Here is a 21,718-nt window from a genome sequence, read left to right on the forward strand (position 1 = left end):
GTGATATTGCTGGAATATTGCTAAAAGCGGCGTAGAACCCCACTCACACACTCTAATGTACTATAAGGTTATACGGCGCTTCAATTCGCTGTGCAGAGTGGTCTCCCTAAGTCGTGCCGGGAGTTAAATACAAAGGGGCCGGAACCACGATTCAACGTGATTGTGGTTTCCATGCATGTGGGAAACGTATGAGGCCAGTATCACTTTGAATTTACATCCCAAATTGGACAAAACACGCCGTGATATAACAGAAATACCATCAGAAGCATCGTTTTAATACTCACTCACTCTAAAAAGTATTCGTTTGTTGTTTAACGGCGGTCTGTAGCCAGTGATTGACATCATGAGCATCGATCCACGCAACTGGGATACGATGACCTGCATCAACCAAGTCAGCGAGCCTGACCACACGATCTCGTCAGTCGCTTCTTATGACAAACATGGGTTGCTGAAGATCAATTCTAACCGGGACCATCATGGGTTAGATCCAAGTTATCTAGTTCCGACTGGTATATAAAGTTCATGATCACACACGGAATTATAAAGGCAATATCCCTATCTACACTGCCTGGCAAAAGAAATATACAACCGTATCTGAACATGGCTAAAATTGAAACAAACAAGAAATGTTTATTCGATGGTTATATATTTGATACGGAAATCACAGTTGTGTAGACCTTAAACTTACCGTGTACCGACTGTTTCAAGCCCAGTAACGTTTTGATAATGTTCGTCATATTTTGGTTTAATCAAATTTTCAAGAGTAAACTTTCTTTTGCCGGACAGTTTTGATTAGAGATTGATTTTATCAAATACTGTGAATTACAACAATGGATAAGCGTCAGGTTTGTTTGTATCCTATATGGTGATATTTATAACACGTGTATTCAGTGTGAATATGTATACACAATTTTTATTTTGTGCATCGGAAAAACTTGAAACGGACAATCATCCACCACTATCTCCATCAGGACCAAATCGAATGTGAACAAAACTGTAATCCCTTGCACGTGCTGCTGGGACTGCTGAAGAAAGAGCCGGATATTGTATTTGTGCACAGGTAAACTGTTAACCCACCCCTTTCCCTGTGTCATGCTTGAATGAAATGCCCCTAATCTCACACCTCTTCTCTGTATTCAGTAAGGGGCGGTCGGGTAGCCTAGTGGTTAAAGCGTTCGCTCGTCACGCCGAAGACCTGGGTTCGATTCCCGACATGGGTACAATGTGTGAAGCCCATTTCTGGTGTCCCCCGCCGTGATATTGCTGGAATATTGCTAAAAGCGGCGTAAAACCATACTCACTCACTCACTGTATTCAGTACAAACCTTGTAGCAAAATACCCCTGGAGAAAGGCATCGTCGATGTAATCACAATTTCACTCCTTGCCGCTTGTCACGGAATGTCACGAGTGATCGTGGATGTCGTAAAAAAACATTGACGGGGAGACTGACGTTACAGCGGATGTAGCACCAAATGCAAAAAAAAAACCCACGTCAGTATAAAAGTCTTGTTCCGAAATACCCTTGGAGAAAGGTATCGTCACCTTGTCCGCAGCCTCGTAACAATATTAATTCGTGTCTTTCCGTTCAGTCCACTGAAAAATTCGTCATCACCCGCCCTTTTCCGCTTGTCTCGGAATGTCACGAGTGATCGTGAATGTCGTAAAAACATTGACGGGGAGAGTAAAGTAACGAAGAACACACGCCAAACAGACAAATCACAACACAAACATAGCGTTATATATCTGTTTTTATTTACCAACTCAATACTCAGCCTCTCATTTCGACAGCTCAGGTTGGCAACACCTCAAATATAAAGACTACATGAAAGAAATCTGTCGGGACTTTGATACAAAAACAGAAGCATGTTACCTTGCATAGCTCAGTCATATACATGTATAATCTTTCTTTGCGGTCTAGGGGAACGGGTGGCCCAGTCGTCTAAGGCGCCACGATTCGCTGTGCAGAGTTGCGCCCCTTGGGCACGCCAGAAACCTATGATTGTGGGTTCAAATAGCGGTTCGCCCCGATTATGTTTCTAGGTTTGTCAGCACCATACCCGTGCTTGTGGGTTTCACCGAAGTGGTAAACGTCTGAGACCTACATCACTTCGGGCTTTCCTCCCAAGCTGACACGCAGCGATATAACTGTAATACTGTTAAAAGCGGCGTTAAACCCAACTCACTCAGTCTGCGTTCTGAGTCAAAACTCTGACGTTGGTTCTAAACCTCATGGTTTCTGTGTACAGACAAACCGTTTGGTGCTTTGTCTCTGAAGTAAACTGACTATACCACTTTACTTAAAAGACAAAGCACCAAACGGTTTGTTTGTAAACATACTGACTATACCACTTAGAGATATACTGTGTGAAAATCAATATACTTGTACCAATAGTCTTGCAGCGACAATAGACGAATGACAGTTTAAATACGGAACTTACTAACATCATTGCACCATTATGTCCAATCTCATGATCGAACAATGCACCAAAAAAACCCTTATTAACAAATCGACCGTTTATAATTGTTCTTCTTGCTTCACATAGCATCTTTCAAAATGGTGTTTGAAACAGGTTTATAAAATACTATGAAATCAAAGACGCTTTGTCGTTAAGGATGTGTTTTCAAGGCACGATAGCGTTTTGTACTCGTATGCTCTTAACCGGCTATATTTAGTTTGTAAGTGTCTCGCATAAGCATAACACTCTAGCACTCACGTCTATGGAAGCCCAGTGTTGACTTCAACGTATGATGTCACGCCTCAACTATTACAAGACAGGACATGCTACATTCCTTTGGAAGAGTGTTCCATACATGCGAGTCTATCATGAATGTCTAGTACATAATATCAAGAAATGCATGATTATCTTGCGATTGTAGTTCCATCTCTTTAATGAGAAAAATATATAATATAATATCATATTCCATTGAACTGTTATGCAGATTGCATAGAATTAGTAATGGAACGAAATCCGTTTCGAGGGGAGAAACACGATTAAGTGCCAATATTCTTGTCGTGGCTCATAAGATCGTGATGTGAATTTGAATATTGATTTTTTTTTATCACAAGGCCTGGGAAAAATATCTCGTAGAAACCGAAAAGAAATCACGGTATTTTGCATCATATCGGTTGTAAATCAATACTAAATAAATGTTTTCCTTACGTGAGAGAGATGGTATTGATTTTCATACAAGGTGACATCCTGATATAGATACTGGGTCAGACGTTGCATGTTTTCGAAAGTGGAACACTCCGAAAGGATGTAGCTGATTCTGCTGTCTTGAACTAGTGAAATAATGGCTGTTGGTCCAACCCGATGTTCACGCATGCGCATGCACATGCGCCGTAACGGACTCTATCTGGTTTTACCAGCGTGACGAACTCGTAACGCAGTGTAGTGTAGGACTCCCTGCGTATTGTCCGTCCTACGGAATAATCTGTTTAATCTGAACTGACATTTGTCATCTTAATGCTTTTCCTATTTGCAAAATGTAATTGAAATGTTACGTTATCATTCAAGCGATCAATGTTGATCTGGAAACACATTTTCATGTTATTCGACATGACAAATGAATTAATGTTGCTATGAATCGTGTACACGTAGACATGAAGGAGTACTCACAGTCTATTTCTCGTTCGATTGTAGAATGTTTCCACTCTATTTAATACTATACATTTTCCGATTAAGCACCACTGTGGGTTGGAACGGAATTTGCTTAACCATTGCCATTCGAAACCCTATTATAGAGCTTCATTGGGGACTCCAGGCTATGAATAAGAGACTGTTTTAGGATATACTCCCCTTTTAAGTGAGTCCTACCCCCAGGCAGGGCTCTCAGAGTGACAAATCCCGCAGGCTCCATTAGTAAAACATCTATCAAACGCGTGAGGTTCCCTCGAGGTGATATCTCTAAATTTAGAATGGTTTTAGGGAAATAGCATTCTCGATACCGCCTTCGACAGGGTCAGGCGTTCATTGATTGTTCCCACTCAAGGCGGGTTTAAGAGTTTTATGAGTAAATAATTCACTCTGACACACTTTCCCCGAATTGCCTTTAAACCCCAGCGGCACGAAATAGAGGTTAAATAGCAAACAGACCTTTTAAAGCATCCCTGCATTGTTATTTAATGTCTTCGGAATTGAATTTCGACTATTGTTAGATCTGAAATAATACAATGATATTTTCCTTTAATCCGTTATTTGAGACTAAATATTATCAAGCTTCGTTTTATTTTCTTTAAAATTGATGATTGTTATTCAGCCATTATCGACTGTACTTGAGAAGCCGCTTAAGCGAGGCCACACTGATAGCACGTTGACTGATTCTTTAAAGATGTCATCTTAACCCTGTCTTGTGTCCCGATGACATTGACAATGACATTGGCCGTTGTTTCATTAGGTACTTCTTGTGAAAGTTGGGTCAGGGGTTGGATAGTTTCTGTGGGTAGGTTTGAAAGTTAAGAAATGAGTATTCACAAAGCCGTTGGTTGGCTGTGATTGGTTAGTTTATCTGGAGGATGGAACAGGGTTGGGGTTTGATTGGTTGTGATTGGTAAATAGTTTATCTGGAGCAGGGAACAGGGTTGGGGTTTGATTGGTTGTGATTGGTTAGTTTATCTGGAGGAGGGGACAGGGTTGGGGTTTAATTGGTTGTGATTGGTTAATAGTTTATCTGGAGGAGGGAACAGGGTTGGGGTTTGGTTGGTTGTGATTGGTTAGTATATCTGGAGGAGGGAACAGGGTTGGGGTTTGATTGGTTGTGATTGGTTAGTTTATCTGGAGGAGGGAACAGGGTTGGGGTTTGATTGGTTGTGATTGGTCAGTTTACCTGGAGGAGGGAACAGGGTTGGGCTTTGATTGGTTGATTGGTTAAGTTGGCTGACGGAGGGATCGAGGATGGGAATAATGTTTAACACGCCCATGGTTAAATGGTGAAATCACCTCTAGTTTTGCTTTTATCTTTTTGTATTTTCATATATATATTAGTAAAATAGTAAAACCATCTCTAAACAAGCAGTAAAACCATCTCTGGCTTTAAGGTCTGAATCATTGAGAGAGGCATGCTACCTAACTTGCTCTCATTCTGCTCCGATGTAATTTCAGTTATGCTCCGCATGAACAAAACAAGGTAGTTGTAGAAGATTTGGGTAACGGTGATTGATGTTATTTATGTGCTAAAAAATGTAAAAGTTGTAAAAAAAGAAACATTTAACTCAACGATCGGGCTGCTGACACACAGACCTTTGGTGCTATATTGTGTGGAACATTAACACTATCGGTGTGCCCTTCCCGGAACGAGCAAATCGTATGCTGTAGTATGCATAGTTACCGTCAAATATAACAGCCACTGTCAAACAAAACAGTCACTGTCAAACAATACAGTCACTGTCAAACAAATTCAACTGAACGGATCACATTTCATAACAGCAAAAGGTCATTCTTCTAGCAACACATAAATAAATATATTCAAAATTTCTACTTCTCTGATGCATCTGATGTACAAAAAACTGCCACGCAAAAGAAAGTATACACGTCAAGATCCAAAAAAAGAGACCAAAAAACGACAAACGGTATCAAAACGTTTCTGGACTGAAAACAGTCCCCGAAACACCGCAAACTTACGTCTAAACACAACTATGATACCCGTATCAAATACATCAACATCGAATAACTATTTCTTGTTTGTTTCATTTCTTGGCCACCATCAAACATGGGTGTATACTTTCTTTGGCCTGCAGATTATGGTTTTTTTTATGAAATAAAACATATAATAACATTTCTAGATAATAGACGCGCACAAACACTGCCAACTGAATATAAACTGTCAACATCACCATACTATGCAGTGACAACAAAACTGACAAGGACTTCATGCCAACTTAGGTAATCATGGAGACAATTTCAACTTCGTTGAGGCCAGGAAGTCACGAAGAACTATATTATCATTTTCTGCAATGAAAATAATCGCATATACAATATCCAACTCCATCAACGCAATACACACTTCTAAATCCAGCAAACTGCTTTCAAATCAAAGATTAGCAAACCCTGTACAGTGAAACTCGTTAATCCAGATGGTACCGTTTCGAGCGAAATCGTCCGGATTCACAAATGTCCGGATAAACGAATCATTGGTGATATTAATGTTCCCTCAACCATATGTAGACGTTTACAACAGTAATCATCCCGAGGACGCGCTTCCAAAACCAGTGACCAAAATGATGTGCCATGCAATTCCCTATTTTGACGTGTACCACTTTTAATTGTGGATAATTGACTTGCCTTTGCATGTGTTTGCACTCACCATTCTACGAACACCTTGTGTCCTCACTATTTGATAGTGATTCATAAAACACATGCCTATGAGGTGGTTGGAATCGTACAATGGACTCTGCTTTTAGCAGATAGTTCTTGTGAGTATCGAAATGGTTCTGATTATGCTTTATCGAAATGCGGATTAACGGAGTCCTGTATAACGAGGTTGCACTGTAGTACAAAAATGAGACAAAGGATAAAACGTGTTTCAACCTCAACACTGACTTCGAATGTTTGAATAATAATGAGAAATCGATTAAAGACACATGTCATTCTTCGCATGTTCCAGCAGGTTTCTACGACTACGGTTTTGGCTGAGGGTTGGAGGGACTGAGTTTTAATATTTTGATTTTTCTAACAAAATATATGTATATATATATATCTATGTATTGGATGTTAAGCTAATGTAAGCCAAGCACTATTGATAACTCTACACACGCTCACTCGCTCAACATTCACACAGACTTTGACTTGGATAACTACTCGATACTACCTCGGCAATGTTGCCAAGAAATGTTGTATCCGTGACGTTTCATCTTGAAAAGATGCTAAAAATGGGAAAATATTAGTTATTGTGACGTTTGGAACTGAAGCTAAGATCAATATATACAAAACAATTTCATCAATATGACGCGTTTTTCCATAATTCATTATGATTCACGGAAAGAAAACGTCTTAAATTCATTTTTGTAAGAATTTTTCGGAAACTCAAATGTCCGTTCTGATAAGGTTCGGTCTATCGAAATTCCATCTTGTTGGGGTTGGAAGCGGATATTAGATGAACCAGTTTTCCTCAACAATTACACGTGCAAAGACATTCAAATTTCACCTAAAGCCCTTCCAAAAGTAATAAGGAATGTTTTGACATTCAAGAGCTCTGGCCGTTTCAACATCACACTAAATCTTAGGGCATCCGCTGGTTAGATCCTGTAGGTTAGACCCTGTAACTTAGAACCTTTGGTTAAACCTGCTGGTCATATGTACTTCGGGGGACGTGTCAAAAGTTGCAAAGTTGCTTTATGTAACTTTGAATCGATATCTCAATGTTTGGAATGAATATATAATATATAAGCATTGATACCGCCACTTGTAAATGCTGCTATTTTCGAAGATTTCCGATAGCTACTGATAATGAAATACCACATGACGTCTTCCTTTTCAGCAAAGTGCCCCTCTGACGAAGGTTACTGTTAAGATTGTGTTGTTCAATCAGATGTTTGTGATTCGATTAACGTCATGTACACGTCATTTGAAATATTTTATGCCATTAATATATGATATCTTTCTTCTAAAGTTACACATAAAACTGAAAGAATATCATTTGGTCGGCTCAAGTATTAATAAAAAAATGGTATTCCCGTGGTAGTTTTAGATAAGTTCAAGTAACCCTCGGACATTCGAAATATTTAAAGGGCAATTAGACACGGTAATGGTTTTGATCTTTCGACACTTGTCATTGTTCCATTTTCTCGGATACTTTTACCAAATGTGCCAATATTTAGCAACTTATTCAGATGTTCGAACTCAGTACTGCATTCATGTCACTGACACTCATATTTGGAAGTTTTTACAAATGACATTTTATGCATAATCTTGCGGTCAAACAAATGACGAAATGTTGACCTGTGACCTTGACATTAGGTCTTAAGTCATATGTGACCTTGACTTTCCGATGCAATTATTCAGGTGGTCAAGCTTCCTCTTCATCTTCTTCGTTGGTCACGCCTGCCACGTTCGGAATGTATCGGGGATGCGAGATTGGCACGTTCGGTTTTATCCGATTGTTGGCAACACTATACCAATCGGCGCTGTTCTGGCCGATTTTCACACCTCGGTAAGGATACTCGGTCGTGGGAGACCCGGATGAAGATTGTTTCAAGCCATCTGTGGGTTTACGTTCAAGATTGTAAATCTCCCTGGTCTAATGTCCAGTCACCGATCTCACGTATTCCTGATGCCATGTCTTCTTTTCCAAAGCGATTGGTAATCACTACAACAAACGAATTCGTCGCTGAATATGGAGTCCACTAGTCTGAGTAGGAGAACTAGATTTGCCCATGGCTACCTGGCATGGAGGTCGTAAATCTAAGTTTGGGCCGCCGGCCCCAAGTCAGTGTAATACTTCACGATATTGTATGCCCTAATAAGGGTGGCCGGAAATACATCTACTTTTGGAAGTGTCGAATGCTGGGAGATTTCGGTAGGTATCTACCGGAAATCGGTGCTGCCACCTGCATCGGAGGAAGCGCCGCCTGTCGGAGTTTAAGAATGCGCGAGCGGCAGATCACGCATCTCAGTGGCAGACTTCTCTGCGAGACGGCCACTTGTATTGTCTTAATGAAGCACTTCCGGCATACCACTTTGTGCCCACATGGGTAGGTTTGCATCGTTGCCTTGGCGCCTAGGCATATCACACACTGAAATAAAACACGGAAATGAGAATAAAATCATTCATTGCATGTACCGTTATATTGTGTTTGTTGCTTAATGTCGCAATCAGCAGTATTCCAGCCATATGACGACGACCTGTAGTCATGAGTAATGGCCAGGCAAGCCAGTGGTTGATATTATGAGCAACAATACCACACCGAAGAGGCAGGAGGATACACACCAAACCAAGTCACCTTGTCTGACCACCCAATTCATGAAATCGTTTCTTAAAACAAGCATAAATACATTTATATGACATAACTCAATAATTAAAAAAAAATCAAATATGAATACTCATCCATCAATATTTAAACAAAATGATATATATATATATACTCGTCCATTGTCTCAGATAACCTCGTTCTAAATTGTCATAATTATAGTATTGCATTTTAAATATGTATTACCCTATTTTCGAGTTACTGCTGGGCCCGTCGGGTAGCCTAGTGGTTAAAACGTTCGCTCGTCACGTCAAAGACTCAGGTTCGATTCCCGACATGGGTACAATGTGTGAAGCACATCTCTGGTATCCCCCGCCGTGATATTGCTTGAAAATTGCTAAAAGCAACGTAAAACTATACTCACTCACTCACTCAAAGCGGGGCAAATAACACCATGTCTGCACTGAGTGATACAACATAATACTTAATTCGAACGCTTCGAAGTCGTCTAAGGAATATCAATTTGCAATGCAGAGTTGCGTCCCTTAGTGGTGCCAGGGTCCACTGATCATGAGTGAGTGAGTGAGTATGGTTATTACACCGCTTTTAGCAATATTCCAGCAATATCAAGGCGGGGGACACCAGAAATGGGCTTCACACATTGTACCCATGTCGGGATTCGAACCCGGGTCTTCGGCGTGACGAGCGAACGCTTTAACCACTAGGCTACCCGACCGCCCCTCCACTGATCATGAGTTCGTACTAATTATTAAGTTGTAACAGTTACGACCTGTCTTATTTTGACCTGTCGTACATAAAGCCAGCATGCAATGATTTAACTTTAATCCTCTTCAAAGCCATCTACTCAAGCCTATCTATGTAATGTTAGGGGGCACGGGTGGCCCAGTCGTCCAAGGCGCCGCGATTCGCTGTGCAGAGTTGCGTCCCTTGGGCAAGCCAGAAACCTATGATTGTGGGTTCCAATCCCGATTCGCCCCGATTATGTTTCTGGGGTTTGTCAGCACCATACCCGTGCTTGTGGGTTTCACCGAAGTGGTAAACGTCTGAGACCTGCATCACTTCGGGCTTTCCTCCCACATCAAGCTGACACGCCGTGATATAAGTGTAATACTGTTAAAAGCGGCGTTAAACATAACACACTCCAATATCATCAGTTTACAATGAGTACAACTCTCCCTTTGCCATCAGTATACAATTAGTACAACATCAGAAACAGATATCACCAAGAAGCAGAAAACGTCAATCTGATGACACAATCTGATGACACAATGTGTGACACAAGCGCGTCTCATCCACAAGCAAACTTGTCCTAATCACCAGGCTGGCGCTCACTGGGTTTAATAGCGAAATGTCACAGTCAGTAACCGATTCCTCAGGGGCCTGCGCTTTTTGTGTACTCACAAGCTCTTGTACAGCTTTCGCGGATTTATTCTTGTAACATACTGGCTGAGAAATAAGCCAGGGCACACACAGATGCTCTATCAGTTACATCTGGGGGAAGCCGCAGATTTGTGCTATTTTCTCCTTCACAAAATATGCTTAAAGCGCACTCCCTTTTTTATAAAATAATGGGTATATGCTCTTTTGACATATCAAATCCCGTTCTTGTCAATAAAATCAAATAATTCCATAATAACAAGAAATCTGGTTATAGATTCCGATTATATCATGAACATGTGTTTATGAATGGAACGACATTCTTGTACGTTTATCTATTTCACAGGAATTAAGTTATGATTATTAATTGTGGTTTATTGGAGACAACAATCCACTGGTTTAACAAATAGAACACATAGTACTTACTATTTGATGTGTTACACCTTCATATCGAGTATAATATTCGGCAACATTTTATCCAAATATATTTGTCATGAGTGAGTGAGTTTGTCGTGACGCCTAGACATGTGAGAAAAGTCCGATATGATGCAATACTGAGACGTTACCACTATGGCGAAACCAACACTCGCGGGTGCTGTCGAGATACAATCTATGAAAAGTAATAAAAAAATAATCTCCTTAAAATTAGACATAAGTTCTCGCTGCCGCTAAACAAAGATATCCGACCAATCAAAGCGTCGCTTACCAGATTATGAAAGTGACAGCCGGAATGTGTTTTCTAGTCATGCGACCTCCAAAACATTAACACGGGATATTCCGACAGTTACGGCCCGTACGACTAATTCCGTCAAAATTATCGTCTATCTCTCGCTTCCGTGGGATTATCATTTGAATGGAGGAGGCATTGCACAGTACGTGGGAAGCCTTGCTATGCAATCTGAACCATATATTAGACATTCCGGAATGTTCGTTTGTTCAGTTTTCAAAAGTTTAATCGAGAACTATGTCAACTTATTTTTCAAGCGTAGTCTGAAATGGAAGTCGCCAGGTTGAAACGAGTGCCGTAAAGCTCGAGAAAGGTGCTTTCTAACTGGCTGATGTCGACTTCTTGTTAGTCATTTCAGTGGTCGGTCAAAGTTCGCGAAAGGTCGTTTTGACGTGACCCATAATGGGATGTCCTCAGATCTTTGTTTAGCGGCAGCGTGAACATAGATCTGATTTTAATGAGATTGTACAAAACCGACAAACCTATTCCATAATCATATCTTTGCCGGAAGTAGAGTCCATTGTACGATTAAGACTTCACCATGAGCATGTTTTTATGAATCACTATCAAATACCGAGCGGTAAGCAAAGGTAAGCGTATCCTGCCCCACTGATGGCATCCACCACAAACACATGCAAAGGTAAGTCAAATGTTCACCTGCAAAAACACGGGAACATATGGCACAAGTCAAAATAGAGAATTGTATTAGACATAGTTTTTTGTCACTGATGCCTCATATTTGAAAATGTCCAACGCATGTCTAGCTTAAAATGCTTTGAAAGCTTTACTGATGCCTTGAAGCTATGCCTCGGCGCCCTGAAAAATATCGAAAGTCTGGGATAGACAAACAAGTGACTAATGTCATGAACGCCCTCCCATAGCGTACGATGACACGCAATCAACCAAGTCACACAGACAAGCGATCCACTTTATCCGACCTAACCTAACTCTCGTCCCCATGTAGTTCCTGTAGCAGATTTAAACGAATACTTGCATTTACCTTGAAACCACTTAATGACCAAATGACCGAATATAATGCACAATGTATTACGAGTTGACATATGTGTATATACTAGTTTATTCTCGCGTTTTGTTCCCAGCATACCGCCTTTGCCGATCGGTCAGACAATCTGAATATCAATTTCTATTTTTCTATCACGTCCTAAACCACACTCGTGAACATCCATTTCCAGCTCTTTGTCCTGAAATTGAATACCTCGCATATAATATGTGTGTCGGCGTCAGTCACGACGAGAACGGCAAATCATTGCAATGAATAAGGCATTAGCTTATAGATAGACGAACACTGTTAAGGAATAACTATTTTGAGAAGAATATAAAAATGAATATTTATTAAAGATATATTTCTTATAAACAAATATGATTTATGCCTTGTAGTTATTTTCCCCTTGAATGTGTTTTTATGACAGTTATTTATGTCTTTACTCAAAGTAGGTTTTAGATTTTAGGCACAATCATGATAGTATGAAGCACAATCAGTCTGTAAAAAAATCGTATTCGCCTCAAAATACATAAACGTCTCCTCATCGTCCAGCAAGGTCTCTAAAAGATCTTGTTAAAATCACCGCTAAAGTAATATAGTCATGTTTTTATGTGACTACCTCTTTAAGACCTAGCAACTCCATCACCTACACGAGACCAGCTTTAGCCAATCAGTTCATGAAAATAACCTGTAGAAGACAAGCTGCAAGCAATAAGTCCATCAGAATAACTTGTACAAGATTATCTCCGAGTAACAAGTTCATCACAATAACCTAAACAAGACAAGCTGCGAACACGCAGTTCATCAGAATAGCGTACACAAGTCTAGCTTCAAATAATCAGTTCATCAGAATAACCTATACACGGGGATAGCTGCAACCTTTCAGCGCTCTGGAATAACCGACACGAGACCAACATCAACTCCACTCTAAATTAAATCGTCACCAGCCAATTACTGACAAATACCATTAGCAGTGATTAAGTTGGGTTTTTTAAACGCCATTTTTAAACAGCATTTCACTTTGATCGCGGCGTGTCACCTTGATGTGGGAGGAAAACAAGAAGAGGTGGTCACCACTTTGGTGTAGCCTACGAGCAGGAAAAGGTGCTGACAAACCAGGATAACATTTGGGCGAATCAGGGATTCAAACTTACGATCATAATATTCTGGCACTCCTAAGGGGCGCGTCTCCACACAACGAATTGCAGAGATATAGATGTTTCGGTGGTCTGCGTCCACAACTTCTGCATGTAACTGCAGCTTCATATACAGACGTGTGGTGGAGCAGCACCAAAAACACTGCACTCTGGTATCCATAATTATGGAATACTTGTCCAAATGTCGCATTCTCGCGTTGTCGACTTTTGACAAAAAGTGCCAAGTACCAAAAACACGAGAATGCGAGATCGCGAGAACGCGAGATTTTGGCCAAATCTCGCGTTCTCGCATTCTCGTGTTTTGGGCATATTTAGCTCGTTTCCAAAGGTCGAGATCGCCAGAATGCGAGATCGCGAGAATGTCCCTTACAGTATTCCATACATAATGACAATAACTGATGATAATGATTATAGTCAGAATACAAAATACAAACTGAATCCCAGGTAAAGTAAGAATGTATGAATAACATGTACTTGCAATGCCTTTGGTATACATTGGTAAAACAATACCAGTAACTATTGTCTACAGATCGTTTTATCTGTCCAGCTACGAATCAGTTTCGTTTGAGTCAGTTAAAATATATTCTTGTCCCTCATAAGTGAGTGAGTATGGTTTTACGTCACTTTTAGCAATATTCAAGCAATATCACGGCGGGGGACACCAGAAATGGGCTTCACACATTGTACCCAGGTCGAGAATCGAACCCGAGTCTTCGGCGTGACGAGCGAACGCTTAAACCCCTAGGCTACCCGACCACCCCTTATCCCTCATGACATCTTGCTCAAAACTGACTGGGTTGTGAAGGAGGATATACTTTTGTATTATTATATCTTTGGTAGGTTAGATATCTATAAAAGTATTTGATTCTCTTTCGGCCACGCAGCCTGGAGCTCGAGGAGCACGAAGTCGTAATCAGGTGCAAGAAGCCGACCAGCCGTTACAGCTCCAGGCAGGGTAACAACAAGTACCATATTTGAACGTCTTTTGGCATGACGCGGCCGGGATCGAACCCCCGTTTTCCGGGCAGACGCTATATCCACTGGACCACGGAGAAGTGTGTCGGGGTATGAAGGAACTCAACCAGCCAGGTCACTCACACGATCTATCTCAGTTTAAGTTAGCTGTTGTGACAAACATGTGGTACCGCAGTTACAGGTTTCTATGAGTCTGTGTTGTCAAAAGGCATTGATCAAAATGTTCAGTGCATTCGCTAATGAATGTAGCTAGTCTAGGTCATACCATGTTGGCAACCTGTACTGTCGCTACCAGTGTGTGAAATAGTCTCAACACATTGCCTGCCAGGTGTGTCAGTCAGTTTTAAAAGTTACCATCCAGTTCCAAATGTCGCTGCCCCAATTAATCGACAGATTAAATTTGATTCTGCGAAGGTGTCAATAAAATAACCCCAAATTGCAAATCGTGACATATATACAGTAAACTACGGTTATAACGAACTCAAAGGGAACATTAATTTCAGTTCGTTATAACCGTAGTTCGTTATAAGCATATATACAGCATATATACAACAAATGGCCGGGACTAAAAAACAAGTTCGTTATATCGGTCAGTTCGAAATAAGCGTGTTCGTTATAACCGTAGTTTACTGTATTATAAAGAGGGCTAACTAGCAACCTCGATTCGTTACAGATTCGTTGATTAATATGTTTTATGGTTGTATTGATCTACAGAAATGGCAGAACTTTTTATATTTTGAGAATCTAAGGAGTGCACAATTTTATTTTAAAAATTCAGTATCCAGTCGAGGAGGGGCATTTCAGAATCTTTAGCCCGATTGAAATTTTGCAAGCCACGGGTTAGCGGGCAGGTAGCTATTTCGGACACTGACTCGTCACATGAGCCGGTCCGCGGGGATATATCACGGTGTCCAAGTAACTCGATGCATGTGATACAAACGACAATTGTCAAGACTGATCGTCCTCAAGCGTTAAGGCATATTATATGTCAAATGACGGCACTTACAATGTGAGAGGACCTGAATCTACGGCTGAATGTGACACTCTAATGGAAGTGGATAGCTACTTCGTGTCTCATTAGACGCCAGGACAGTATTAACAAGGGCAATTGAATTCCTAAGCGACTGACAATAATGTGATATTTCCATTACAAAAGTAATAAGTCGTCAGTCCAAGTCACTCTAAAAATACGTCTATAAATCCATAAAAACAAAAAGTAAAAGTAAAACACAAGAAATGCTGAAACAACTGTTTTGCGAACACATAAATGTTTATTTTGAGGATGGGGGTTAGCGAGCAGTGCTTGGATTTTCTCAGAAGACCGAATATTGTTTTCTGTCACTGTTGCAAGAGGTACCCTTTGAGTCACAGAAAGTATTTGAGACAAGTGGAATAAATATAATTTAGGCTCTCAAAGGACCTGCTTGAGATTTTTCAATCTCAGAAAAGAACCAAGTTCAATTACCGTATGTCAAAACATCTGATTTTTCAGCATTGTTCACCACTATCCCACACGTCAAACTTACGGAAAACTGGGTATTTATCACTGAACGTGGTGACGGACGATAAAGTTACTACTCATAACACGCTAAGGAATACTTTCATATCGTTAATCTGTCATGCCATGAAATAATCAGCGGTTCTTAACTTCTTTTGAGAAGTATTGTTCTAACTTGCTAGAAGTCGCCCTGTTCACCTGCCATTTTAGTTCTATTGGGTTCATCAGCATCAATTAATTTCATCCATTTCTGATGAAAAGGAGAGAACTTAGTAATTTGACCACTTGTGGCAAAATTTCGTTTCTGGTTCATATGTCAAATGATATTAAAGAAATTTATTCCACTCACAAACGGTTAGATAAACTACACTCACACGTTTGGTCGTTCGGGGAAATCATAGCTTCATTTTGTGGAGGCACAAGTAGGATTATTAACCTAATTCTATCTGATGTGCATAAACCTTGCAAGCATACAGAAAATTAAACAATGTTCAGCATTGCCGAACGTGGGCGTGATTTCAAGTGATGGTTCAACCTGTCCTAGTTAACTGTTTGACTGGCATTCTAGAAGTTGGTGAGTGAGTAAGACAACGTTACGGATAACAACTAATGGTGTATTGCATATAGCAACGTTCCCATGTAGAAACAAGAGTGACCACAACCAAGCTTTTAGCAGAGATTTCTATTGAATATCGAAAGAGTTTTGTAGCTTTTATTTCCACATTAAGTTGATATGTCATGATATGTAACTGAAATAACGTTGAAAGTGGCGTCAAACGAAATTCATTCACTCACTCGTACTCCCCATACATAGTCTTACTGTAACGACAGTCGTAAAGTAGCTTGGGGATCAATGAATTCGTGGGGGCACGGGTGGCCCAGTCGTTTAACGCGTCGCGATTCGCTGTGCAGAGTTGCGTCCCTTGGGAACGCCAGAAACCTATGATTGTGTGTTCAAAACCCGGTTCACCCCGATAATGTTTCTAGGTTTTCTAGGCACCATACCCGTACTCGTGGGTTTCACCGAAGTGGTAAACGTCTGAGACCTGCATCACTTCGGGCTTTCCTCCCACATTAAGCTGACACGCCGCGATATAAGTGTAATACTGTTAAAAGTGGCGTTAAACCCAACTCACTCACTCACTCACTCAATGAATTTGTCTAGGAAACAATTTGGCATAGGAAGTTAATGTTCAGTATGTATTTATATCTGTCAAAACGATTCAATATATACTACTCAAAAGAAGTTAAAGAATACCCATACCCATATGTTTAATATTCCTTGACTACCAAACACGAAAATATGATGAAAAATGAGAGTTGATTGATGTTCTTAGCCTCAAATAGAAGGATTGTATAACAGTGAAACATGTTGTTGCGGTCATCACATGATATCACAGAAGTATATCTAGAAAGACACTCAAGTCAAGGAGCGGTCGGATAGCCTAGTGGTTAAAGCGTTCGCTCGTCACGTCGAAGACCCTGGTTCGATTCCCGACCTGGGTACAATGTTTGAAGCCTATTTCTGGTGTCCCCCGCCGTGATATTGCTGGAATACTGCTAAAGGCGGCGTAAAACCATACCCACTCACTCATATTCCTATAGTTAATAGGTCATGGTATGATGGAATGAATGTAGTAGTATGAAAGAATCGGGTGTTGTTTAACTTCTTTTGAGTAGTATAAAAGACAATACGTGACTACAGAGTGGTAATATCGACAAATGAAGTAATTGTTAAACAGCTAATTGACAGCAGCACCAAACATGACATCCGAGTTTTGTTTTGTTTTGCGCAAAAATCATATGAGGATAGTCCGCCTTTGAACCACATACAATTACACAAGCCCAAAGCTAATCTCTATGAAAAAGAGATGTTTGACAAACAATAAATATGCAAAAAATCATGTTTTCAGACAAAAATTAGCATTCTTTGACAAGTATAATGTCTTTGATCAACAACTATATTACTGTTAATGATATCTATCTATTTGAACAGCAGCCAGTCTCTTTAAACAATACAAAAAAACGAACCTTTTAAAAAAGATTAATATCTAAAAAAAAAACCAACGCTTTTAACAACTATTAAGCAAGTAATTCTAAGCAACTAACAGCAACGTGCTCCTTCAGGAACAAGCTAGAAATATGCTCCTTCAGGATTAATGGCGTTTGGGAAGCTCGTGGAATCTCGCGAGACTGAGTGGGGCGCTGACGACGATCACTGACCTGGAGGAGAGTTCATGGTCTTTCATAAGCCGAGGCTTGGACTGAGCTCGGCGCCTGCTTTATTAATGGTATCCGCGGTGACATCTATCCTAACTAAGCTTAATCACAAGATATCGAGTCAACTACCTTCTCGTTAACGTGATCGTCCTGTGATGTTCTCGGACACGGAGGGACCTGTGGTGGTTACTGTCAGTCCTTGCTTTAAACGCAAAATAACAGGTTGTCGATGTCTTTAAAAACGGTTCGAGGAATCTTTGACTTGTGGAACCGTGTAGACGGAGTTCATGGCCCTGCGCTGTCGATAGGGATGGGGTTGTGGATGTAGGGTGTTTGGTGATGGCTTAGGGATGATGGGATGCTGAGTGGTGGTTGAGAGTGGTTGATGAAGGAGGTGCTGAGATTGGATGGTGAGTGGTGGGAGATGGGTTTTGTTGTGGGTTATTTGTTGTGGGTATAGAGTATAGATCATAGGACATAGAGTACTGGGTATAGGGTATAGGGTATAGGGTGTAGAGTGAAGAGTATAGGGTATAGATTATAGAGCATAGGGTATAGGGTATAGGGTATAGACTATAGACTATAGGGTATAGTGTATAGAGTATAGAGCATAGGGTATAGGGTATAGAGTATAGAGCATAGGGTATAGGGTATAGGGTATAGACTATAGACTATAGGGTATAGTGTATAGAGTATAGAGCATAGGGTATAGGGTATAGAGTATAGAGCATAGGGTATAGGGTATAGGGTATAGACTATAGACTATAGGGTATAGTGTATAGAGTATAGAGCATAGGGTATAGGGTATAGAGTATAGAGCATAGGGTATAGGGTATAGGGTATAGACTATAGACTATAGGGTATAGTGTATAGAGTATAGAGCATAGGGTATAGGGTATAGAGTATAGAGCATAGGGCATAGGGTATAGGGTATAGGGTATAGGGTATAGACTATAGAGTATAGGGTATGGGTATAGTGTATAGTGTATAGTGTATAGTGTATAGTGTATAGAGTATAGAGTATAGAGTATAGAGCATAGGGCAAAGGGTATAGGGTACAGAGCATAGTGTATAGAGTATAATGTATAGAGTACAGAGCATAGCGTATAGAGTATAGGGTATGGAGCATAGGGCATATAGTATATTGTATAGAGTATAGAGTAAAGAGCATAGAGTATAGAATATAGGGCATAGAGTGTAGTGTATAGAGTTTAGTGAATGGGTGAGTTGTGTTTTAACGCCCCTTTTAACAGTATTCCTGTCATATCACGGCGTGTCAGCTTAATGTGAGAGGAAAGCCCGAAGTGACGCAGGTCTCAAACGTTTACACGAGTACGGGTATGGTGCTAACAAACCTAGAAATATAATCGGGGGGAACCGGGATTCGAACCCACAATCATAGGGTTCTGACGTGTCCACACATAGAGTTTAGAGTAAAGAGTATAGGGTATAGGGTATAGGGTATAGGGTACGGAGTATAGAGTGTTGGTATACTGTATAATGTAAAGAGTATAGAGTATAGAGTATAAAGTATAGGGTGTTGGCATATTGTATAATGCAAAGAGTGTAGGGTATAGGGTACAGGCTATGGGGTATAGGGTATAGGGTATAGGATATAGGGTATAGGGCACTGATATAGCAATACGATTAATGACTGCGCCGTAAAACAACAATTCATTTTTCACTAATTGCAACACATGCGGATACATTTCACTATGATGTCAGCGTTAAAAGAAACTATATACGTTCCCTTAATGGTCACTCTAGGTAAGAGTTGCGTCCCTTGGACACGCCAGAAACTTATGATTGTGGGTTCGAATCCCGCTTCACTCCGATAACGTTTCAAGGTCTGTCAGCACCATATAGTGCTCGTGGGTTTCACAAAAGTGGTGAACGTCTGAGGCTTACATCACTTCTGACTTTCCTCCCACATTAAGCTGACACGTCGTGATATAACTGGAATACAGTTCAAAGCGGCGTTAACCAAACTCACTCACTCACTCACTCCAGCTGAGAATAACCTTGTTGGTGAAGGCAGAAACCCGCTGGCAACGATGCAGATAATTGACTGACGTAGTACATCCCTACATCAGACACAGATGCATAAAGACAAACTCTGGCTAACGCACCAGGAGTTAAGATGTCGCAACGTTCTGATTGAATTTCGAAATAGATGCTGTCGGATTTGTAGTGACAAATCTCGTTACGCGACCTAGAAGACATAGAAAGCTTCACTTGGGGTAATCCTCGCGACTCTAGTCACTAACATACAACTGTTTCAAGATATAACTTCAGCGGATATTTTTAGTTCCCAAATTACGAAGCTAACCAAATAAATGAGAGATTCTTTACAGTGTTCTTATCGTCGCTAGGTTATGTGTGGGGTAGGGTTACATTGATCCCTCTGACGAGCTGAAATTTTGCTCTGGGGCTGGCGACCACAACAGCGTCTTTGGCCGCATCTCAGCCCCCCGTTCATCATTACACAAATTTAATCACAGAAACACAATAAAACGTCACCTCGGGCCTTATTGCCGCGTCGACCGGATAACGTTCTACTACAAATATGTGTGAATCAGTCGGAACTTCCTTTAACGAGCTTTACTCTTCATGCCGACAATTTGTCACCCGACAATTAGATTTTGCTCGGGAGCAAGGGCGTTGCGAATAACAGGATCGCGACACTGAAGTAGACGGCTTTAGGTAGCGTAAACAGAAAGTAGACAGAGAGTAGACGGAGAAAATGAGGTGTCAATTGGCGTTGCGGTTCCCGCCTGTTATACAATCATTTATCGACGCTGCCAGGCTGTTCGACATCGGACAATGACATTTCCAGGACTGAATGGCAATAATGGCGGTCTTCGTGCCAGACATTCGGCACACGTCGGACAGTTAAGAGGTCAGACAAGTAGGTTCCGATATCAAGGCACGACAAGGTCTATTCTGTGTCGTTGCCTTCTATCTACGCATTCTCACTTTATGTAATCCCACGATTCTTCGACAACGATTCCGTAACGTTGGAGTAAAATGTATTTATTTCCAGAGAAAATTAGATTTTGCTCGTGAAGTATTCCTGATCGAAATGAAACGATATTAAAACAGGTTTCCATAACTCATTTGTCATAATCATGTCGACTCGCAGAAACACGTCAATATTGACATATCTCTCTCAATCGATTGCCAACAAACACTTCTGGTGTGGACTAAGCGTGCTCGCGACCGCATTATTTGAACGAGGAATATTGAAACAATGCAAAAGGCATTGATAAACTGTACATACCTTTGAAAGCATGTGGGCTTTTACTGGTCGTGCACTGAGGGTGAGATGCTCACACAAATGACAGTGCTATTGGCACACCATCAAGCTTAAGATTACTAAGTCAATACAACAGAACTGTATGAATGGGGAACAATCAATTTATATTGATGGTTGAAGTTTTTGTGAACTATTGTTATATTTATTTTCCAAGATATTGACACCGGGTTGCCGTGAGTGATCTTTCGCTGTGGAATACGCTATGAAGGAAAGTCAATAATTTGAGAGCTGACTCGCTTGCAGGTAAACAGGGACTATTTATCTTTGCATGATAGGAACACTGCATGCTGCGCTTCTCTATTTATTAGCGTAACAAAGAAACGCAAGTCAAGCCGGCGAGGTTAAAGAGGTGCATTTGTATGTAATTGTATGCGTATTTGAAACAACTCGTGTCAGATTGTATATTTCAAAGCTCATGTTTTAAATGCATGACGGGTTGAAGAAATGTTTGAGAGAACAAGAGAGGATATATCATAAATTATTAAGACTTGCACTCAAAAATCTAAAAGACTAAAAAT

At 40.6% G+C, this 21,718-nt stretch overlaps 1 protein-coding gene across 1 annotated transcript in view; it reads right to left on the minus strand.

Annotated features, from left to right (window-relative positions):
* Positions 1 to 1,764: 1,764 nt before the first annotated feature.
* The window catches only part of LOC139464901 (uncharacterized), a 69,289-nt gene continuing 49,335 nt past the window's right edge, over positions 1,765 to 21,718 (minus strand). The window contains exon 3 of the mRNA XM_071246480.1: positions 1,765 to 8,732. Within this exon, the coding sequence (XP_071102581.1) occupies positions 8,481 to 8,732 (252 nt within the window). The 3' untranslated portion in view covers positions 1,765 to 8,480. The remainder of the gene's footprint in view (positions 8,733 to 21,718) is intronic.

The sequence above is a fragment of the Haliotis cracherodii genome, unplaced genomic scaffold (genome assembly GCF_022045235.1).
Source record: "Haliotis cracherodii isolate W230 unplaced genomic scaffold, xgHalCrac1.p SCAF_17, whole genome shotgun sequence".
In the NCBI taxonomy this organism is placed as follows: domain Eukaryota; kingdom Metazoa; phylum Mollusca; class Gastropoda; order Lepetellida; family Haliotidae; genus Haliotis; species Haliotis cracherodii.